Source organism: Rhodnius prolixus, unplaced genomic scaffold (genome assembly GCF_049639745.1).
Source record: "Rhodnius prolixus isolate KJV_2025 unplaced genomic scaffold, Rpr scaffold_4, whole genome shotgun sequence".
Classification (NCBI taxonomy): domain Eukaryota; kingdom Metazoa; phylum Arthropoda; class Insecta; order Hemiptera; family Reduviidae; genus Rhodnius; species Rhodnius prolixus.
The window spans coordinates 315,146-335,448 of record NW_027411614.1 but is presented as its reverse complement, the minus strand read 5'-3'; the positions used below and the strand labels follow the sequence as shown (position 1 = coordinate 335,448).

Here is a 20,303-nt window from a genome sequence, read left to right as displayed (position 1 = left end):
TCACCGGCGTATAACAAACATTTTACAGTTACACTGGCCACACGTATACCACCTCCCAAACAATGTTCGATATAATAGAAGTACAATGAAAATAATAACGGCGATAATAAACATCCTTGTTTAAGCCCATTTAGAGTTTTAAACTTATTAGTTAATCCGTTAGGGGTCCATACCGATGATCTAGTATCACTATTATTTTTTAATAATACCTCAAAACATGCTTATTTTGAAATATAACTAGCATGAACATTTATTTCGCCAGTAAAATGTAGTATCACTTACATATTTTGTCCATCGCAGTACACTGTTGCATCCCTTAAAGGTTTCAGTCCACCATCAGTCAACGAATTATCAGTATACATGTAAGATATACATTGGTTGGTGAAGTCTACTTTAACAACGTCCCTAACTCACACTACAACTGCAGACTTAATGAGGGAGGTTACACACGTGGTTATAAGATATCACATGTGTGTGTGTAATGTTTAAAATGTCAATGGACTGCAAAACATTTTTTGAAAAATAGTTAAAAATTAATTAAACTAAGTATTTATTAAATAATTAAATTTAATTAAAAGAGTTAAATTTTAACTCTTGTATATTTTCGTTTCACAGGTAAATAATGTTTTAGAATTGTATTTTACATAAGGGGGGGGGCGCTTTATGGAAGTACAAAATACTGAATTATACCAAGTTCATTTCTTGTAGAAAATTTCGTAAAATTAATATTGGTAAATTTGTGACATTCCTTAATAAAGTTTTAAATGTTAAAATATGGAAAACCTGAGAAAAATGTCTTTCAATTTGTCCTTTTAGAGGATGCATTTACCGTAGTAAATACGTACATATATTTTCAGTTGGCACTTATTTAAACAAGTAAAGATTACTTTGATCAACAATTTTTTTTTTTTTAATGCATTTATGAACATATTATGTGAGTAAATCTATTGCTTTTAACGAACGTTTGTTTTATACTAGGATAATTTAAGTTGGAGTTGTTTTTTGAAAGGGGTGCTATATAAAAACTTACTTTTAAAATTTACCTACCTTCAACTTCAATAAACTAAATGCTAATTTTGGTTATGTTTTGATATTAATACATTCAATCATTTTAGTGCACGCAATAATAAAAGAGTCAGTTAAAAAAATAATGTGTGTATTTAACAAGCAGGAAGTAGTTTTTAAATCAAGTAAAAACCGAGAACCCTCTTTTTGTCGCTTTATATTGAGATGTAGATCCAAAACCTGTTGGTGTCAGGGGTGTAATGCAGTAGAGTGCATTAATGAAGAACTGCGTGAAGTTGAGAACCAAGATCTAGTATTACCAATATAGTAAACATACATATTTACAAATTGTATTGTCTTGATGTTGCCATTTTAAGTCAGTTTTTGTAATAGTGATGTTTAATTTCAATAAAAGTTTTGCCAAGATAAGTGTTTTCTTTTTTCTTAATACTGAAGATCTCGTAAGGATAACTTTTCATAATTTGCCACAAATATGTACCTCATTCTAACCTTAGTTGATTTCTTTGATAAGTTTTGTGTATACTATGTCAAATATACCTTGGAAGATGTGAGTAGTATGTGCAATTTATCATGTCTATATAAAAAATATAACATTCTTCGACTTACATGGAGGCTAATTGGGTGAAGAAAAACGAGAATTACCATCCAAATGGAGTCCTCTCCACTTACAATCCTTTTTTTAACAGATTCAGTACTTTAATTAAATATCGTTTGTTGTCAATCACAGTTTTAGCATCTAAAGTGGTTTCCTTGGTAAGTAGACGAGTAAAATGATACATATTCCAGGATTAAAGTTGTCCTGTTGCTGATCTCATTAGCTTGAGACTGTAGAAAGAATGTTACTTAAGCCATCATATTGAGTTTATCCTTAACAACCAAAACCTCTAGAATTAGTTTCAATTTTTCTTTTTTTGTTTGAATTGTTGTCTTGCCCAGAAAAAAAATTATGTAAATTCCAATACTGGAAGGAAAATTAGTGAGTAATAACCTTGAAAATAGTAGCAAGAGAACATCATATAAAAAAAAGAAGTAAAGTAATTGCCTATTTTTTTCAGGCGGGGCTTAACGTACAACTACCAAATTAGGTGTCGTGGACGGAGGCGACTAGCAAACGTACTTTACTATTTCTCATTTAACCATTAAATAAAATCCTAGGCCAAGACCGGGAATCGAACCCAGTACCACAATGCATATTAGCTTTGCAGGTCTCGCCTCTTAACCGCTCATACATCTCTTAACGTCATAAGTATTACCAGATTTAATAACGGCTGTCAATAATTACCTTTAACTCGCAAATAGTTAAGATCGAATTTCTTTTAATCAGTTTTTGAACTGGAGTATGCACTATGCAGCATTTAATCCTGAAAATAATCTTATTAGATAAAAATAATTGAACTTTCTTTTGTTTATTCTTTAATACTTTTTTTTTTTTTATACAGCAACATAGACTATACAATTCAAAATTAATTTTAAAAACAAAATTAACTCTCTCATCATTTAAAAATAAAAACAGGGTGAGAGGGGGCTCTCTGAGGAGATATTACAAATGAAATCCTTATTTTTTTTCTTTTCTTCTTTTTTGGTGTCCATTTTTATCAATTCTTCTTTTATCAAATCAGTCTGTTGTTTTTTTTGTTTTTACTAGAAAATGGTGCAGAATTTTTTTAGACTTGTGTACCAGGTCCTCTATCACAGGCGCCTCCTTCCGGTATAAGTCTACATTCCGCTATGCCTCTCCTGCTATCTATCTGTTGAAATAGTAGAAATAACTTTCGTTAAATAGATTTCAATATTATTAAATTCAATAAAGATAATATTAATTTTATTACGAAGCTAAACAATTAAAGCTAGAAAAAGCAAAGCTGTTTGCATTAAAGAATTTAATTTTTAAAAAAAGCCCAAGACGACTTCCTGTTAACTCCCCCTGTTTAAAGGGAAAGGTGTATCCCTTAAAGAACAATATTAAGCGCGTAGGTCTTAAGACGTTAACTATAGTTTTATCGTACCGATCTGCAACTCACTTTTCAAGTCAAGAACCAGCAATTCAGAAAGAAAACCCCAAACTACTTGCTTTCCCATAACTGTCATTCACTTTATTTTCAATTAATTACTTTTAATTTAAGGAAAATCGCTAGTGTTCTTTTAAAAACATACAACAAAAAAGAAATGAAAAATCCGAGCCAGTAATTGCGTTTGCCCAAAACCTATTATAATTAAACAAACGATTATCTCTATAATTTGAATTATCTGCTATTTAGCGTTTTCTTCCCCAAGAGGAACAGTCAGAGGAAAGTAAAAAGAGCATGCCCAGAGCAAAACTTGTATATGCAAACTAAAGAACTGTTTCATGCAAGGTACCACACATTCCCTGGTCGAAGCAGCTCCGAACTGGCATTTTCTTCAGAAAATGCATTTCCACACAGAATTTCCAGTAATTCTCATTACTTCGTTTCTATTTAAAAAAAAGGTACATGAGTTTAATTTGTATTACTCCTAAAATAGAAAACAAAATGTTCCAACTACAGTACACACTTTACGTATCTTCTTAAAGTTGGAAGAAAAAAATAAGTAATATGACGAATAAAATAAAAAAAATGAAACTGATACTTAACAAATAGAACCGCAATGTGTATTTTACCACGAACATTACGCTAAGGGCATTGTGCGTATATACTATACTACAAGTATATACTCGCTACAATGCTCCAAAAATTAATTTTTATTCAGATACATGTTGAAAATTTAGTTATAATACTATCTACAAAACATATCTGAAGATTTAAAAAAAAAAAAGGCAATGGAATGTTTTTAAGAAATCGACAATTTCGTAAAAATTCAAAAAGGTCGGCAGAAATTCTGTATGGAAACTGACAGTAGTTGTAGAAGAAGAGGTAGAGGTAGTTTTGATGCGTTACAGTTGGACATTGTGTCAATTATCGTTGGCCGAACAATTTAATTAGCTACTTACAGGAACCTATAGAGATAACGAGCGGGTGAGAGGGTTATAACGAGACAGGACTTGGTAGAGAGCGGTTGCTGTCAGTCTGCGCTGGTGGGGTGCCCACCTTTATTGTGACCGGCTGATCATGTTCCTCTTCCTCTTCTGCCATTGTCGACAGGCGGGCTTTCTCGTCCTCGCTTATTGCATCCTTGTGCTTACCACGTTTCATCACTTTCATCCTAAAACATCACAAAAAAAAAAAAACTAGTGTTATACAATTTTGCTTCAAGATTGGTTAAAGAAAAAAGGGTTCTCCTCTTGGAATACAGTTTGGTTAATTTTGCTGGCACAAAGAATAGTGTAAGGAACAATAAAAGCTGTAAAGAATAGTGAAAACAATAGACAGATCTTGGCAAACGGCCCTGACACATTCATGTATGGGAAGAATTCGAAAAAGAGGCGAATAAACGTGATCAGAGATTTGTAACCTAATCAGATGTTACCCTAGACTGGAAAATGAGATACGAAACTATACTAACCTGAGCAAAATCTACTTCTGAATCGAAGAATTTCCCCAAAGAAGACGAACTACATTGGAGAAGCTTTTATAAATCCAGACCACCCTTAAAAAACATTCCCAAAGCTATTTATTACAAACTCTTACCTTTAAAATGCATGGGAATCGCAGTTGAATTGAAAACTATAACAAAATACCTTGAGACCAATATTTGACTTTTAAAAGCAAACTTAAGACTAGTAAGTAGTATTTGAATCACTCCGGTATTAAACTAAAGTTATTTACAAATGATCCTTTATGATTATTTGGCTTCCTTTTGACGAGATATCCTTTCTTTTTTTATTACTACGTACTGAAGGAGAAAATAACCATTAATATCCATCACAGAACTCCGTAGGGAATTAAATTAGGCATGAGAATGATGCTGAAAACCGTTCTGATTAAAATGCACTACATACTTGACAATCACAAAAAATTATTTCTTGTAAGGTAAAAGATATAGGTAATTATGTAAATTCAGTCTTGACAGAAATATCTGCAGCACCAAGGGAATGATGTAAACGAGTCATCTAATAGTAAAAATAAGCAAAAAATTACAAAAAAACGATTAACATATTTTTTGTTTGACATTAGCCAAAAATCTGATTTCAAGAGAATTGTAGAAACGTAACAAATGCAGATTGCTTTTTAAACAATACTACGGGGGACAAAGAGTTTAAAACAATATTACATACGTTTTTCTAATATTAAATTTATTTCAAGAATTTATTTTAAAAAAATTAAAACAATTATGTCTTTTTACATGTGACATATATGTTAAGGACAAATTATATCTTTCATTTACTTTAAAAAATACATTAAAAAAAATATATCTTTTATCTTGTATTATTACTACCTTAACATTATATCTTAATTGAAAGAAAACATAAAAGCTAAGTTAAATAAATATTTATAAAAGTATTGATATCAAAAATAGGCAGTGAATTCATTAAACTTTTCATAGTACAAAATAAAACTACTAATATCCCATAAACTTTTAGTGATCATTAAAATACTGCTCATTTTTACCATTAGATTAATACTATGGAATATGTAGTAACATTCAAGTTTTCCTTACCACATCTTCGTAACAAAATAAGAACATTCAAGAGCATCTTATAAAACACTTTCAAATAATGAAACTGAAACTAAATTAAAAGTGTTGAGTGGCAAGTAATTCATTTCTAATAATTTCGCACTCCTTTGTCTTTCAAAGATTAGGATAACTTCAATTATATCACAAATATTTAACCAGAATTAGGTTGCAAAAAAAAAATTCTTGCGAAAACTTAAAAATTACAAAAAAAAAGAAAAGAAAGATTTTAAGATTAAGTGGGATATTACATAAATTAATAACAAGAAAAACGAAACCAATCAATGTGGAACACAAGTTATTATCATTGGATTGAACTTAAGTGCACATCCCGATGAAATTAAAGGAAGGTTACAGCAATTGTTTCCAAACAGGGAGGCAACTTCCTCACAAGAAAAAATCGTGGGCGCCACTAACATTTTTTTTAAATAAAATAAATTTTTAATATAATTAAAAAAATTATAAATATTACTTAGCCTATTACGTTATAAATATACATATAGTAGATGTATATTGAAAAAATCGCACTCCTGAATTGAGCATTACAAAATGATAATGAACATTTTTTTCTCTTACGAAGTACCTAATTAAAAGTGATGGCATTAAACTAATTTCTTTTAATATGTATTATAACTTAGTCTAACTTTTTAAAAAGCCAAAACAAAACTTTATGAAATTGAACTAATTAAATACTTTTAATTTTTTTTTATCAAACAAACTTTAAAAAAAAACCTTTAAGGCGTGCAGAGTACGTTGTGTATAGCTGATAAGTGAATTAGAGAAAGAGAATCAGTGTATTTCTCGGATTTCTAGATCTTTTTGAATATTTCAACTCATTATGGATTTAATTATTTTTATAATTTAATACTTACATGGATTTACCGGGCGATTTCTTTTTATCAGTTTTTTCATTATTGACTTGTTTCCAAATTCCAGTCTTATTCATTTCTTCTGATATATTTATTGAGGCCAATGGAATTTTAATTATATTACCATTCGCAAGTGGTATCTGGAGATTTCCAACTCCTCCACCTTCACTACTTTTGTCCTAAAATAAGAACTTATTACAATTATAAAAAAAATAAATTTAGGAATAAGAATTAGTAAAGATATATAATTGTAAATGAAAGTTTTTTATAAAAAGCATTGTGGGCATCATTTTCCTGGCGGCCGTGTTTTAAAAATATCTTTTTGCAGATATTCGCCATTCAGGCTGCGCAAGCTATTGCAAGCAGAAACCTTTCCATTTCATAGTAATGGCATTTGGTTGAACTCGTGTTTAATCTTAATCACATGTAAACTACGCAACATCTCTTTAAAAAAAGTGGCTGAATTTTCTATAATTTGCTATCCTTGGCTTCTTAAATTCTTGAAAATCCGCCACAGATAAAATTTAGTCTGACCTATAGAAGGTCATGATGTAACTTGTGTGTTACACTAACGTAGAAGATAGAACTGTAATCGCTGCAACTGGTTTACTGGCGTTGAAGTCCCTCCTATTATTGAATGCAATTAAAAGACCTTTCCACAAAGAAATTAACCCCTTAAAAACAGAATCAGTCATACAGCGCCCTGTAGGCGAGTTTTAAAGCAAATGCTGCAATACAGAAGATTGGATTATTTGGCTCCAATTTTCTACAGAAAGGGACTGATAAGTGTTCACTTATCGAAGTTCAAAGTTAGCCATACAAGATTCCCTCCTTTGCAATACCAAGCAACATCAACAACCTTTTCCCATTTTAATAATCCTGCAGCGTTCCAGAATAGTATTCTGAAAGAGATTCCTAATTTTAGTCTTGAGAAAGGCCATTGATTCGAACTATGTTTCCTCATTGCTCTTTTACAAACGCTAATTATAATGCGAGGACCCCCAAAGCAGAAGAGAACTGGATCATCTAGCCGTACGGATTAAAAATTCCTACAATTTCCAGGAGGACACCACACAGAAACGAACTACAGCATCCGCGTACAAGGCAAAATAAAGAAATCTCATCATTACCTCATTTCCTAACGATTCCTCATCTTCTTCACCTCTTTTGATTGTTTCTGGCATAACATCGTCCAATATTTTCAGTTCCCTTTGGGTGAAAATAAAATCTAAACTTTTCCTTATTCCAATCATTACAACCAACTGCAATAAAATAAATCAAATTGAACATTTAGAAAGTCAAGAAATACATTCAAGTTAGTTATATGTTTTTAGTCTATATATAATAAAGATATCGAATCACCTACAATTTTGCCTTTAATTAACTATTGTAATTGAAAATAACCACTATCATTATACATTATAATTGAAAAGAAATAAATGCAATTTTCACAAAATACTTTTTAGTGAGTCGCCCATCTTTTAAAGAAAATAAATCATTTCCTTTAAAGACTTTCTTTTCATTCAAGGATTCGAAGGATGCTTTAAAGTGGATTTTAGCAAATGAAAAAGTAGGACTGTTTATTAATGAAAATAAGACCAAGTACTTATACTTATATGTGGGCGGAATTTCTACAAAAATAGTGCGTATTATAAGGGAACTTTTCGAGAATACAGAAGCAATGGTATGGTATAGAAATGAATATTCTGATAAATTTGAGACAACAATGGGTGTAAAACAGGGGGCATTGTTGAGCCCTTTATTGTTTACTCTTTTTATTAATGATATTGAAGATGATCTTATAGGAGGAATTAATATTAACCGAAATAAAATTAAATTGTTAGCCTTTGCTGACGACATAGCGGTGATTGCATTGGATCCTGTTGAGTTACAATATAATATTCATGTTTTAGAAAAGTATTGCCTCAAATGGAACCTAAAGATTAACACAAATAAATCAAAAGTAATGGTATGTCGAAACGGCGGAAGACCGTCTAATAAAGAGCGTTGGTCTTTAGGTAATGAAAATATAGAAATAGTTAATTGTTACAAATATCTTGGATTGCGCATAACTCCTCAGTTAAATTTAAATAAACATTTAAATGATAAATTATTAAAGGCAAAAATAGGTCTAAATTCCGTTTGGAAATCATTTATAGCAAATAGCAAAATTCCTGTTTCGGCCAAGTTAGAAATGTTCAACGCTGTTTCTCGTGCAATCATGTGCTATGGCGCGCAAGTTTGGGGTGGAAAGTCTTATAGGCAAGGAGAACAGTTATTCACGTACTTTATTAAAAAGTTATTAAGATTGCCTAGGAACACTCCAAATTACATTATCACCTTGGAAACAAATATGCCTCCATTGTACATCCATACATTGCAGTTACACCATAATTACATTATAAAAGTACTAAGTATGCCAAATTATAGGTACCCTAAGATAGTAGCATTAGAGACAATTAAAAGACAAATTTATTGGTATAAGGATCTTTGTAATGTAAATTCTGAAAATGGCTCAATAATAAAAATCAATTTTGATAATGTAGATGATTGTAAAAAGGAGTTAAATTTATTAAGAGAACAAATTCACAGAAATCATATAGAAGCATGCATAATTAGAGCACAAAATTCTCAGTTTAGTATAATTTATAAATATCTAAATTTCAGTTTCGGTGATGAATCATTCTATTTCTGCGATAAATATACAACTGACAATATTAGTTGGATAATTAAAATAAGAGGAGAACTATTGAATCTAAATTATAAAAGATACAATAGTAATGAATCACAAGTCTGTTCGCTATGCAGTAGGGAAGAAATAGAAAATATCATTCACTTCATTTGTATTTGCCCTGCTTATAGAGATCTCCGATTGAAGTTTTTAAATAAGATTATATTGTCCCAACAAGAATTAATACAGTATCTAAATGGTGATTGGATTTCTTTATTGAATTACACCAAGCGTGCTTGGATCTTACGATATGAAAAGATACATAATTAATCTATTAGTGTAAAATAAAGAATTCATTTTATTTAATATAAAAAGTATTTCTTTTAGTTTATTATCGATTTACTAAAATACATATTATTTACTCGTATACAATGTTTTCCATACTTATTTAGTTAAGAATATTTATTTATATATATGATTTATTATTGATATATTATGTATATTTATATATTATTTATTTATTATTTGTCCTTTATTGGGAATTGTATATTATTAAAGAACATTTATTTTGTATTTGCTAGCTAGCACCCCCGCTGATGGTTTTGTACCAAGCGTATGTCCTTTATTTGATAATTATTGAATAAGTTGATCTGTTAATTTTGAAATTTATGTACATATTTAAATAAAAGACTTTATCTATCTATCTATCTATCTACTTATATGTGGGAACTCAAAGAAGATTGAGCTTTATCTTAATGGACTGAAATCTCTTCCAGAGAATCCAGAACGCAAAAGGATGAGTTAATTCCTTTCCAATACTTATTTTTACTGTTTATAGACGAAATTAATCTCATAATTGCAAACAATAAATATATTAATATAATAATATATAATAAATATAATAATAATTAGGGCAGAATTATTAACAATTATTATTATTATTTTTTAGAATTTTACACACAATTAAAATTACTCACCATAAGCGGGAAAAGTATTGAAGTTTTTCCAAAAGATTTGATAAGCCAAAGCATGATAAGGCAAGCGAGCTGTATTAATGTAAACATATGAACTCTTCTTATTGGCACCTGTAAATCGATAAATATACAAAAAATTAGAACAGTTAAGTGAGAAAAAAGAAGAAAAAAGGTAAGACGAACAATTATTATGGGAAATATAGAGCAAAATCCATTACGCAACCACTACTAAGATTAATCACTTCTCAGTAGTATTGACAGTCATAATGCTTTGTATGCATTGAAAAACTAGCTCTTAATTTTTAATTTATAAAACAAAATTTAAGACATTTATAAAATGAAATTACCTGTCTCAGGAACATATAATCCGGTTGATATTTGGCGGGCATAAACATTATCAACATCCTATCAAAAAATTGTAGTCCCTTAAGTGAAGCCACACCCATATATAGGAATACACCAAACAGAACCGGCATGGGGATATTCCTCAGTACCGGCGTGATTAATACTGACAGGCCTATCATTAAGAATATAAGTACATGCGTTACTCTCTGCTCTCTGGAAGAAATATTAAATGATTAAAACATAAATAAGATAAAGAGATACATTTAGGAGAGTATGTTGAGTATAGACGGGAGTTTAAACAAAGTTTAGAGGCCATTTTTGAATAAACAATCCATTTGGAAGTGTTTTCGGTAGAGAAAAACAGTAAGTGTTACAATCGTGTAATAACATAATTCCAGCCCAGAACGAATCTATCTAACCCTTCACAAAAGTTTCCGAAATCAAACTTTTAGAATGTTCCAAACAAAACTTATTAGATCTACCAAGTAGATCTCTGTAAGCAACCTCTACTGGCCCTTAAGCGAAATATAGAAAGTTCTAAGATTTTTCATTTATGGGTTGCATGAACACACTTAAAAATTTGTAAAAATCACTTTTTTTCGTACTTAGGAGACCTCAATACGGATATTTTCGGTAATATAAACTCAGAATAAGAAATCTGAACGATTACACACTTTCTCTTACTATTACGGTACGAGGAAGTAAAAGAAAAGCAGGAGGCTTTAAATTAAAATACTTCGTTCAAAAGGCATTCACGGTATGAAGTACATCACCACTAATTAAACTTAGAGTTTTTAATAAATAAAAGACAGCTGTATTACAGTAATTGATGTCAAAGAAGAAGATGTGAAGATGAATGATCTATCTTTTCTTTGAATTAAATATAAACTAATGTTGAGAAAAACATTAAACTATAAAAACTAATTTAAAATATAAACAAGAAAATAAAGGAAAAAAACATAAATTATAAATAAAAACAAAGATAAATAAAATACCAGGTTATTAACCAGCACACAAACAGCAACTTAGATATAAACGAAAAGAAAAGAAAAAAAAAAGAAAAATTAAACACCTACCTTACTCCCAAAAATTGTGGTTTTTCTCCTGGTGCTGCACACTCAGATTCTAGTTTTAGAGAATTCACATGATTTATGGATAGTACGGTGGCAGCTACAAACCAAGGGAGTCCCATCAAGGAGCAGATAACTATAAGAATGGCGAGCACAAACAGATCCAGATGGTAACCACAGCCTTTCTATATACAAGTTATAAAATATATTTGTTTACTAAATTAAATTCATCTTCAATGATTTGTATACCATCTTGATTGAATGAATTAGGAAAAATTAATAGTCGCTCGGGTGCAAAAATAAAAAACAACAAAAAAAGAAGGTTATAATCTGGTTACATGAGATACGACAATTAAACGATTTTTCAAATTTACTTTTACTCTCTCTTACTTAGGTAAGAAAAGAATTACCGATCCTATCAAACCTTTTTCGCTTTCAAATATTCTATTCGTTTTAAGTGTGGAGATGTGTGTAAGAAAACATAAATATCCCAAAAGTTGAAAAAAAAAATCGGACGAAGCTGAAACTTCATATTCAGATAGGATCCTACCAGGGAGCCTTGGCTGCAACCTTGTGCACCAAGATCCTTTAACAAGACGTACCACTTTACTGAAGGATTTTTTTTACTTTTTGGAGATTTTTTCTAAAATGACTCTAACGATTTTCCACGTAACCCAACATTTTTCCCCCGGAAAATTCCATTAAGGGCACATCTGGGCTGGAGGGCTGGTTAAGCTTTTCTCTAATTGGACCATTTATATAATGAATATTTTGTATCTTACAGAAACAGAGTGCGGGATTTAAGGAGAATAGATAGCCGAAGAAAAATTTGTTAAACATTAATTTCAGACAGAGCTTTACCAATCAATCTCAACACCTTTAACCAGTTAAGCGTGGAATTTAGTTTTAACAAAAAAACCCACAGTGTGCTTAAAATTAAAATCAGACAATGACGTGTAAACAAGTCGAACGCAGGACAAAACAACCATAAGTTTACAACGTCATAATAGTCACTGCAAGCACACTTTTTCTGCAATTTCTGAGGCTTGAGATTACAGACAAGGCATTCTGTGCTAATTCAAAGTCTTGCATCGCTTTACGTATGCATTGCAGTTAACTAGAGCTTTTACAAGGAAGAAAAGAGCTTTGAATTCTGTACAAAATGAAATCATGCTCGTACTGAGGTCTGAACCAGTATCTAAGATAAAAACGGCATAGCACAAGGGTTGAGAGCTTCTATTTGTGTGCGTAATTCCCAATCTCTAATGCGGAGACCAAACATGTACCAACCACTTATCATTTGGTTGACTCCCACCACCTCCCTCCGTAAAAAATACTTGGTAGTTCTATTGGTAAGGTAAAGGGAACATCCCACCAAATAATATTCTTATTGTATTTTATTAAAATTTCGAGTTTTTATAGTTAATGGCAATTTTATATTTTTCACAACAAGTATACACGTCAAACACGCTTAACTGGTTAAGAAGTTAATGGAGTTCGGACAAAAAGGTGTTACTTAGGTTGACGAAGGTATCAGTATCGTAGAGTATCAGTATGTTGTTAAACGTCTCTTACCATAGCACCAAATTCCGCAAACTTTTACCTGTTTCGGCACACTAAATTCTACAAGCCTGGCATCAGGGCCGGATTTTCCTATAGCCTAACCTAGGCATCAGGGCCTCAAGATCAAGAGGGGCCTACATTCAAATTGTTAGCAAAATTAAAATTACACTATTCTAAAAACAGTACCAATAACAACATGTTTCATTTAACATATTGATATACGTATATCACAGAAGTGATGTATTTTATTATTTCTCATGTAATTTACAAACTTAAAAATGGGAGGCGAAAGGGCCTCATAAGTGGAATAGCCTAGGGCCTCTTTTCATCTAAATCCGGCCCTGCCTGGCAATTTTCATTTTATTACAAAACACGTGTTAAAAAATAAAACTAAAAAAACAAAATTAGGGGACTAATTTACTTTATTTATTTACGAAATTTATACACGTTTTTGCACCCGAGTTTATACCTTCTGTAAAATAAGTTTTGATACAAGTACAGACTGATCACAAAAAAACCATTCGTTACCTTTAATTTATTTTCTTTCCTATTGACAATAACGGCTGTAATTTGTTGGTCCATGAAAATCAATATAGTACCTAAAAGTGCAGGTATTATAGCCAAAGGTATGGTCCATACTTTGTTCATAAATGGGGAGATTATCCATCCTCGATCTGGTAAAGTAGGCTTAAATTCTGCTGGAACCTACGAGGAAGGACAAAAACAAAAAACAAAAATTAATTTCTCATTACAAATTTCTAGAGGCATTACCACAGATAATTTTCATAGTAAAATTTTTCCTCATACCTCCAATTTTGGCGTTTCAATATTTGATAAATAATCCAGTAATGTCATTGAAACAATTGCAATAATGACAGCAAAATCACTAATAAATTGCCTCACCTGGAAAAGGAGAAAAAAAGTGTGAATCGTTTAATCAGAAATTTGCTTATTTTTTCCAATATCGGGAAAATCAGACCTGAAATGATCACACAGCACTCTCTGCTTACTTTTTCTGAAGAATTGGGATTTTATAAGGAAAGGTTAATGATAATAAAATCAAGAAAAAATTTTTTAGGAGGCGTACTAACTCGACATGGGCCTTTATTCTATACACTACATCCACTTCACTCTTAGTGGAGTAGTGCCTATTTTACTCAATAATCGACTGAATTTTATTCTTGCAAATGTGGTATATTATGTATTTCTACTGTTTTGCTTCGTGTTGCCTGTTTGAGTAACACAACAGTTGACTGTAACTCAGAAACCTTACTTTCAAAAACGTTTTTCTCATTCGTTAAGCAATCAACCTAAACTAGTAAAGAGTCAAGTTTAAACTGCAAACTAGTAACTGAAGAAGTATTCTTTCTAATGCAAGCATCGAAATTCGACATGTTTAATTAAGTATTGAAACAAGCTGTTTACCCTTGAGGGCTCAATAACTTACACTTAAATTTAAGACTAGTTACATCACCTCCTAATAGATTGAGTCCCCATCTCACAACTGCAACTTTCGTTGTACAGTGGTGCCCACTTTTGGCAAACAGCGAGAACTTAATCAACGTCCAAATAAAAATATTCTTTTACTCTGAAAAACTTTAATTTTTACCTTAGATGGAAAGAAAGAAGCATTCTTGAAATCCTTTAAATGTACAGAGATGAGAAATGTACCCAGAAATAAGACAATTGACATCAAAAATACATCTGGTACTGAAGCTGTAGATGCACACATCTCTGTCTGGAATGTTCCACCAATATCCTGTAATTAAACAAAATCAAAACCTTAAGCCGACCTTGATAATAAGTGAAAAATATAATAAAGTTTATAAGTACAACTGAAATACAGCTGTTTTACTCGGATGTATAATTAGAACTAGAAAAATGTAATTTACGCATTGCCAGTGCTCTCGAAAAATAGTTCTTAAATAAAAGTAAAATTAAATTACTTAGCTCTGTTGCTAACAACCTTGAGTTTAAGTCGAGTGCTCTACGTTGGCCACGGAACACTATGTCAAATCTGAAGTGCTACTGTCAATATCGTAACCTATTAATTATACAGTCACGTAAGATTTAAACTTCACTCCTCGAGAGTCCTAAGAGCCAATGAGCCGTCCGTATTCGGTCTGAATGTCGAGGTGTGCGTACTGTGCCAGTTGTGTTTATTTCTGTTGCGTTTTGTTTTTACAGTTCGTCGAAATGGAAATAGACAAAATCACTGAGCAACAACTCAAAATGAAGCCTTTGGGTAAAGGTCGGAAAACTTTCAAGAAATTACCTCAACCTTGTGCCCTCGACATATCGGTAATATCTTAAAATGAAGAGGAATTCTATTGTCGGCAACCTCAGCTGCTTCGACATTTAAGGTAGTTTAAATCTAACTAACATAACACCTTGAATTTGATACGAAAAGTGTCTTCAGACCTAAAGTAACGCCAGTAAATCTGACAAGTCCCTGTTCCTCCAAACTTATAAAGTAGAAAATAGTAGTAACAACTAGAACATGAACAGTAGCAAGGATTTTGTTCTCATTTTAAGGATTAATCCCTATTTCTTCGCCGACCAAATCCGCCAGTATCTCGCCGAAATAGAATTACTTTTCAAACCAGTGAGCTGATTTTTTTTTTACATCACAATCTCTAGATCCCGATCAGCGTTTAAAGTAGAAAAAGAACTTCAACAATAATCCTAGTTTAATGAACCAAAAAATTCTCACCGTGCAATAAGTTTCGTTCAAAGGATCCCAGTTTTCGGTGAGATTGGCATTGACAGGAGGAATACAGTGACAAACATTTTTATATCCTAAAGGGTTTATTGGGTTTCTCTCTCCGATTTTTATAACATTTTCCACAGCCTGCAAAAGAAAAATAGAGAATTAGCATTAAACTACTAAATATTTGAAAAAAAAAAAAAATGTATATGATAAAGCCTGATCTAATAAATTCATTTACCTTGACAATGAATATAAAAGCGATAAGTGTAGCAAAATTTTCTTCAGTAAACCTCGTGATATAGCATACAAGAGCACTTGCATCGACCGCAACAAGTATAAAAAGTATAAATGCTATCCAAAGGCCAATCCACAGTCTAAATGACATATAATCCCATCCTTGGTCCCTAGGGAAAAATCATTGTAAAGCAATTATAAAAATATGTCACATATTTCTATTTTTATTAATTAATTTATTTATTTTTGTCTAATCTGGCCGGATTTTGAATTTTCTACATCTGCAGAGTAAGGCGCAAGTTTGTTATAAAGACTTTAAGACTCTCACTTCAAAAGTTTATGTCTTAGTTCACATAATAATTGTCAGTAATGACACAGACATGGATACATCAATCACTGAAAATTGAGAAAAAAATCCGAACCCAAACCACCAAAACCAACAACCATCCCGTTTTGAGGATAAAATATTTATATAACATATGTTATATTATCTATTTCATGAAGCACGTTATGAATTGCACATTCAAGATTAACCAGAAAATCAGTTTAGTTTTTAGGAAGCTAGGAGACATATTTTAGAAATTAAGGTTGAACAGATTCCAATTCTTAAGCCCAGATTTCAGGACGAATTCACACATAATCTACAACTTCATTCTAAACCTTGACACTAACGAGAGCAACAATGGAACTTATAAGTTGTAGGGATTTAACATTAATCAATTCTTTGACTTAGAAATTAATCTAATCTAGTCCTCAAAATTGCCTAATTTCTAGTTTATACCTTTCTTAAAAAAACCACTTCCTATACAAAAAGAATGTATAGATAAGGAGATGAGAAAGTAGATAATGTACATACTAGCTGCATGTGTAATAATTTTTTTTTTCTTTAAAACTGATTTTAGGGCATGCTCGGCGACAGAAATGTTAAGGTTTAATTATAAAATTTCATCAATAACTCTCGTATAGATTTCCATAACCTGCTTAGGTATGCAATGCAATGAAAATAATTAAACGAAAATGTATTATCTAAACCATAACTGCCTTTTGTGAGTGATAAAATGTTTTATATAATTCACTTTTAGTCAACTTTATTCCTACAGATTTAACTAATCAATAAAGAAACTATAAGTTAATCGACATAATAACTCACTTGCAAAAATCATGTACGATGGTTTCGAAAACCAATACTGGTCCCGTAGATCCAAGGATTGTTAAAGGCTGTCCTGAAAAAAGGCCATATCCGATACCACAGACGAATCCAGAAACAAGACTCTCCATAGCTGCCATATTTTTACTAGTAGCCACGCTGAGGAGGCCGCCAAATGTGATGATAGGTGAGAGACAGGCGAAATACAGGAAAATCCAAGATGCGATACACTGCATAGCCAATGCATCTTTGAAATCTGACCAATACCTGTTATAACAAAGAAATTATGATTGTTTTTTTTAAATTTAATCTCTGAAGGATGGGCCCCTAAATATTTAGGGTTAGTTAGTTTTGAAGTAATCTTCTCAATAAAATACATAAATATATATTTATTCCGATTTGAAAAACGCATTTATTTTTTTTAGCTTTGATACATTATTTTAACAGTCTTAGATATTTAAAAAAGATTTTTTCTTAGATATACCTTCAAACTTGGTAAGCAATTACATTGACACATCTGACAACGATTGAAATTGAACGATGAACGATATTGTTGATTCAAATTTTCCATAATTATTTCGCAAAAATAGAACTTATTAGCACAAAATAAAGGAAGTGATCAGAAACTCATTAATGTAATAGTTAAAACTAGAAAGAAGTTATAACTGTTTTGAAAAGAAAAACCCATTACTATCTCACTACGTCATTTTTTTTTTTTTAAATATAAATTTACTTCTATTAACACATCTAGTTACTTATTAAAATTAAAGTGTAAGTTATTTGGCTTATTTAGATGTAGTTTTATGGAGAGTTGACGAAGTTATCGTTTGAACGAATTTCAGATAAATTTAGAACAACTTTTCTGAGATACAATCATACTTATTTTGAGAGGCTTTTAAACTTTAGGATGACCCAAAAATACTTACAAAATAATGCCTTGCGGTAATAACTCGAAGTAATATTAACACATACATGTTCCTCTGTAAACTGCACAGAATTACCATCCATTAACTAACACAACCTGCACTCCTTTATATGTATAACCTTTTTTAACCTTCCCTGAATCTAAGTGCTGTTTTCATATCATTTTGTATTTTAGTATTTAATTACTTTAAACAATATAACACTAAACCTACCACGACCGGTCAATTGACTGTTTTTTAAATTTGATTTAAATTTTCTAATTACAGCGTTATCATACCGCCATTAAACTTCACGACTTTTCCTAAAATATGTATACAATTGTTTTTTTAATATTCACTTCTTTTCCTAATATTTGATTTTTGAGAAAAATTTGTAGTCCGTCTTAACTACCGCGACCAGTCATCATTTGACCGGCTGAATATTTTCATTTTATTTACTTATTATTTAATTATTTAATATTTTATTTATTTATTTATTTTTGTAACAGAATTCTCTCGAAAAGTCAATTTGATGATGCATTTATCGGATTATTGTTTGCATGTGGTGCATATGAGGCGAAAAATGTACGATATTGCCCTTTTCACTGGAACAAAAATAGGGACGAGCATTCTTCTCAAACACTGTGAGCAGAAATGTATAGACGGAAATTTTGAGGTTTATTCGAGTGGATCAAAGAAATAATCGTTTACAAACCGATAAATTTGCTTTGATTTCTAAGTTTTGGAACAAATTCGTTGATAACAGTCAAAACTGTTATAACCAAGAGCATATATCTCTTCCAAGGACATTTGTTCTTAACAAAGTCAAGATGCAGATTTACTCAGTACTTGCCAAATAAACCGGACAAATTTGGTATCAAATCTTGGCTAGCGTTCGATGCAATAAAAGGCTTTCCATTTTTGGGAAAACGTGAAAGCAGAGAACCTTCAGTTCCGCTTGGGGAGTTTGTCGCTCTGAAATTAGCAGAAATGTACACAGCTCGTGGAAGAAATATAACCGTGGAAAATCTCGGAGATGGTCTCAACTAATAGTTTTCAATATCCTAGACTTAGCCCCCGGGATAAATCCATGGATTTTGTATAAAAAACTACCGGAAGCGAAATTTCAAGGCAAAATTTGTGTTACCATTGCAAAAGCATGACAAATATATTAGTACACGAACAAATGGTCGGAAAATAGCCAAATAAGATACTGCAAAGGCAATAAGACTAAAAAATGCTGTTTAAAATGTAAAAAGTAAGTAAGCGGGAAATTGGCAATTGAGAAGCCTATAATTTTAAAAAATGATGCATAAAAGAGTAAATTCTACGAGATTTATTTTTAATCAAAAGAAACTATGCTTTTTCGTAGTTAAATAATTATTATCTTCATTCTAAAATAAGAAATTTAAGTGATTTTAAAGTGCGGTCATTTGACCGGTCACGGTAGGAATAGTTATGCATAAATGGCGGTAGGTTTAGTGTTAAGGAATTACATTTATAAATAAATAAATTTAAACCAAGAACTGTAATGTTTCCAAGTCACTTTCATGAAAACTGGACCACTATTTTATTCATTCACCAAATAAATATTTTTAAAAAATTCAACCCCAGCACTTACCAAGGACCTTTTCTTTTAATATCATTAATTAGGCCTCCAAATAATCTACCAGAACGTGATAACCCAGATTCTTCTCTAAGCTTTTGCTCTTCTTTTTCAGGATCTAAATCTTCTTTAGGCTTCTCCGGTGGTCTTTTTCTTGGATCCTGGACAATCACATAGAACAATAACTATCTTTTACCAAGGATTTATTTTATGAAGTTATTAAGTTTTGATTCAACTAATGTGAAAAAAACAAAAAACAAAATTAGTAAAAGGAGTTACAATATTGTTTATTGGCTCGTATTTGTAGATTTACCACTACAAACTAAAGATGTAATAAGTATATGTGATGAGGTAGGTATAACTTTGTATGCCTTTTAAAGGAATCTCCCCCTGTGGCCGGGACTCTTTGATTTTGTGATAACTCATATCAAATATTTCTAGGCAAATTCCGCTACAAGAGGAGAGAATTGTGTGGCAATTGTGGTTGGTTAGGAGAACTGCTGCAAAGTGTTAGAAAAAAAACGAGGAAAAGTAAAAGAGTTTTTAAAATTTATCATTTACAGAATAACGTCTACATACGAGTATGAACTATGAAC

The 20,303-nt window shown here is 31.3% G+C and overlaps 1 protein-coding gene and 1 long non-coding RNA gene across 12 annotated transcripts in view; one reads left to right on the top strand and one right to left on the bottom strand.

The window, feature by feature from the left end:
- Positions 1–321: 321 nt before the first annotated feature.
- On the top strand, positions 322–1,434 carry LOC141455602 (uncharacterized). Of its 2 annotated transcripts, none has more exons than XR_012459357.1 (2): positions 322–615; positions 1,116–1,434. It is a non-coding gene; the product is annotated as an uncharacterized lncRNA (long non-coding RNA). The 2 variants fall into 2 exon arrangements; XR_012459356.1 differs by lacking the exon at positions 322–615 and adding an exon at positions 642–934.
- A 982-nt stretch (positions 1,435–2,416) lies between these two features.
- The window catches only part of Ndae1 (Na[+]-driven anion exchanger 1), a 204,693-nt gene continuing 186,806 nt past the window's right edge, over positions 2,417–20,303 (bottom strand). For 9 of the 10 annotated variants that reach the window (XM_074130750.1, XM_074130752.1, XM_074130755.1 and 6 more), the window contains 14 exons: positions 19,723–19,868; positions 17,203–17,466; positions 16,057–16,222; positions 15,822–15,959; positions 14,718–14,867; positions 13,916–14,011; positions 13,637–13,813; positions 11,552–11,730; positions 10,478–10,688; positions 10,134–10,241; positions 7,616–7,747; positions 6,489–6,664; positions 4,092–4,206; positions 2,417–2,774 (listed from right to left, as the gene is read on the bottom strand). In XM_074130750.1, coding sequence (XP_073986851.1) covers positions 2,691–2,774; positions 4,092–4,206; positions 6,489–6,664; positions 7,616–7,747; positions 10,134–10,241; positions 10,478–10,688; positions 11,552–11,730; positions 13,637–13,813; positions 13,916–14,011; positions 14,718–14,867; positions 15,822–15,959; positions 16,057–16,222; positions 17,203–17,466; positions 19,723–19,868 — 2,142 coding nt within the window. In that variant the 3' untranslated portion in view covers positions 2,417–2,690. Of the gene's footprint in view, positions 2,775–3,994; positions 4,207–6,488; positions 6,665–7,615; positions 7,748–10,133; positions 10,242–10,477; positions 10,689–11,551; positions 11,731–13,636; positions 13,814–13,915; positions 14,012–14,717; positions 14,868–15,821; positions 15,960–16,056; positions 16,223–17,202; positions 17,467–19,722; positions 19,869–20,303 lie in introns of all 10 variants that reach the window. The other variant, XM_074130751.1, reaches the window with a different exon arrangement.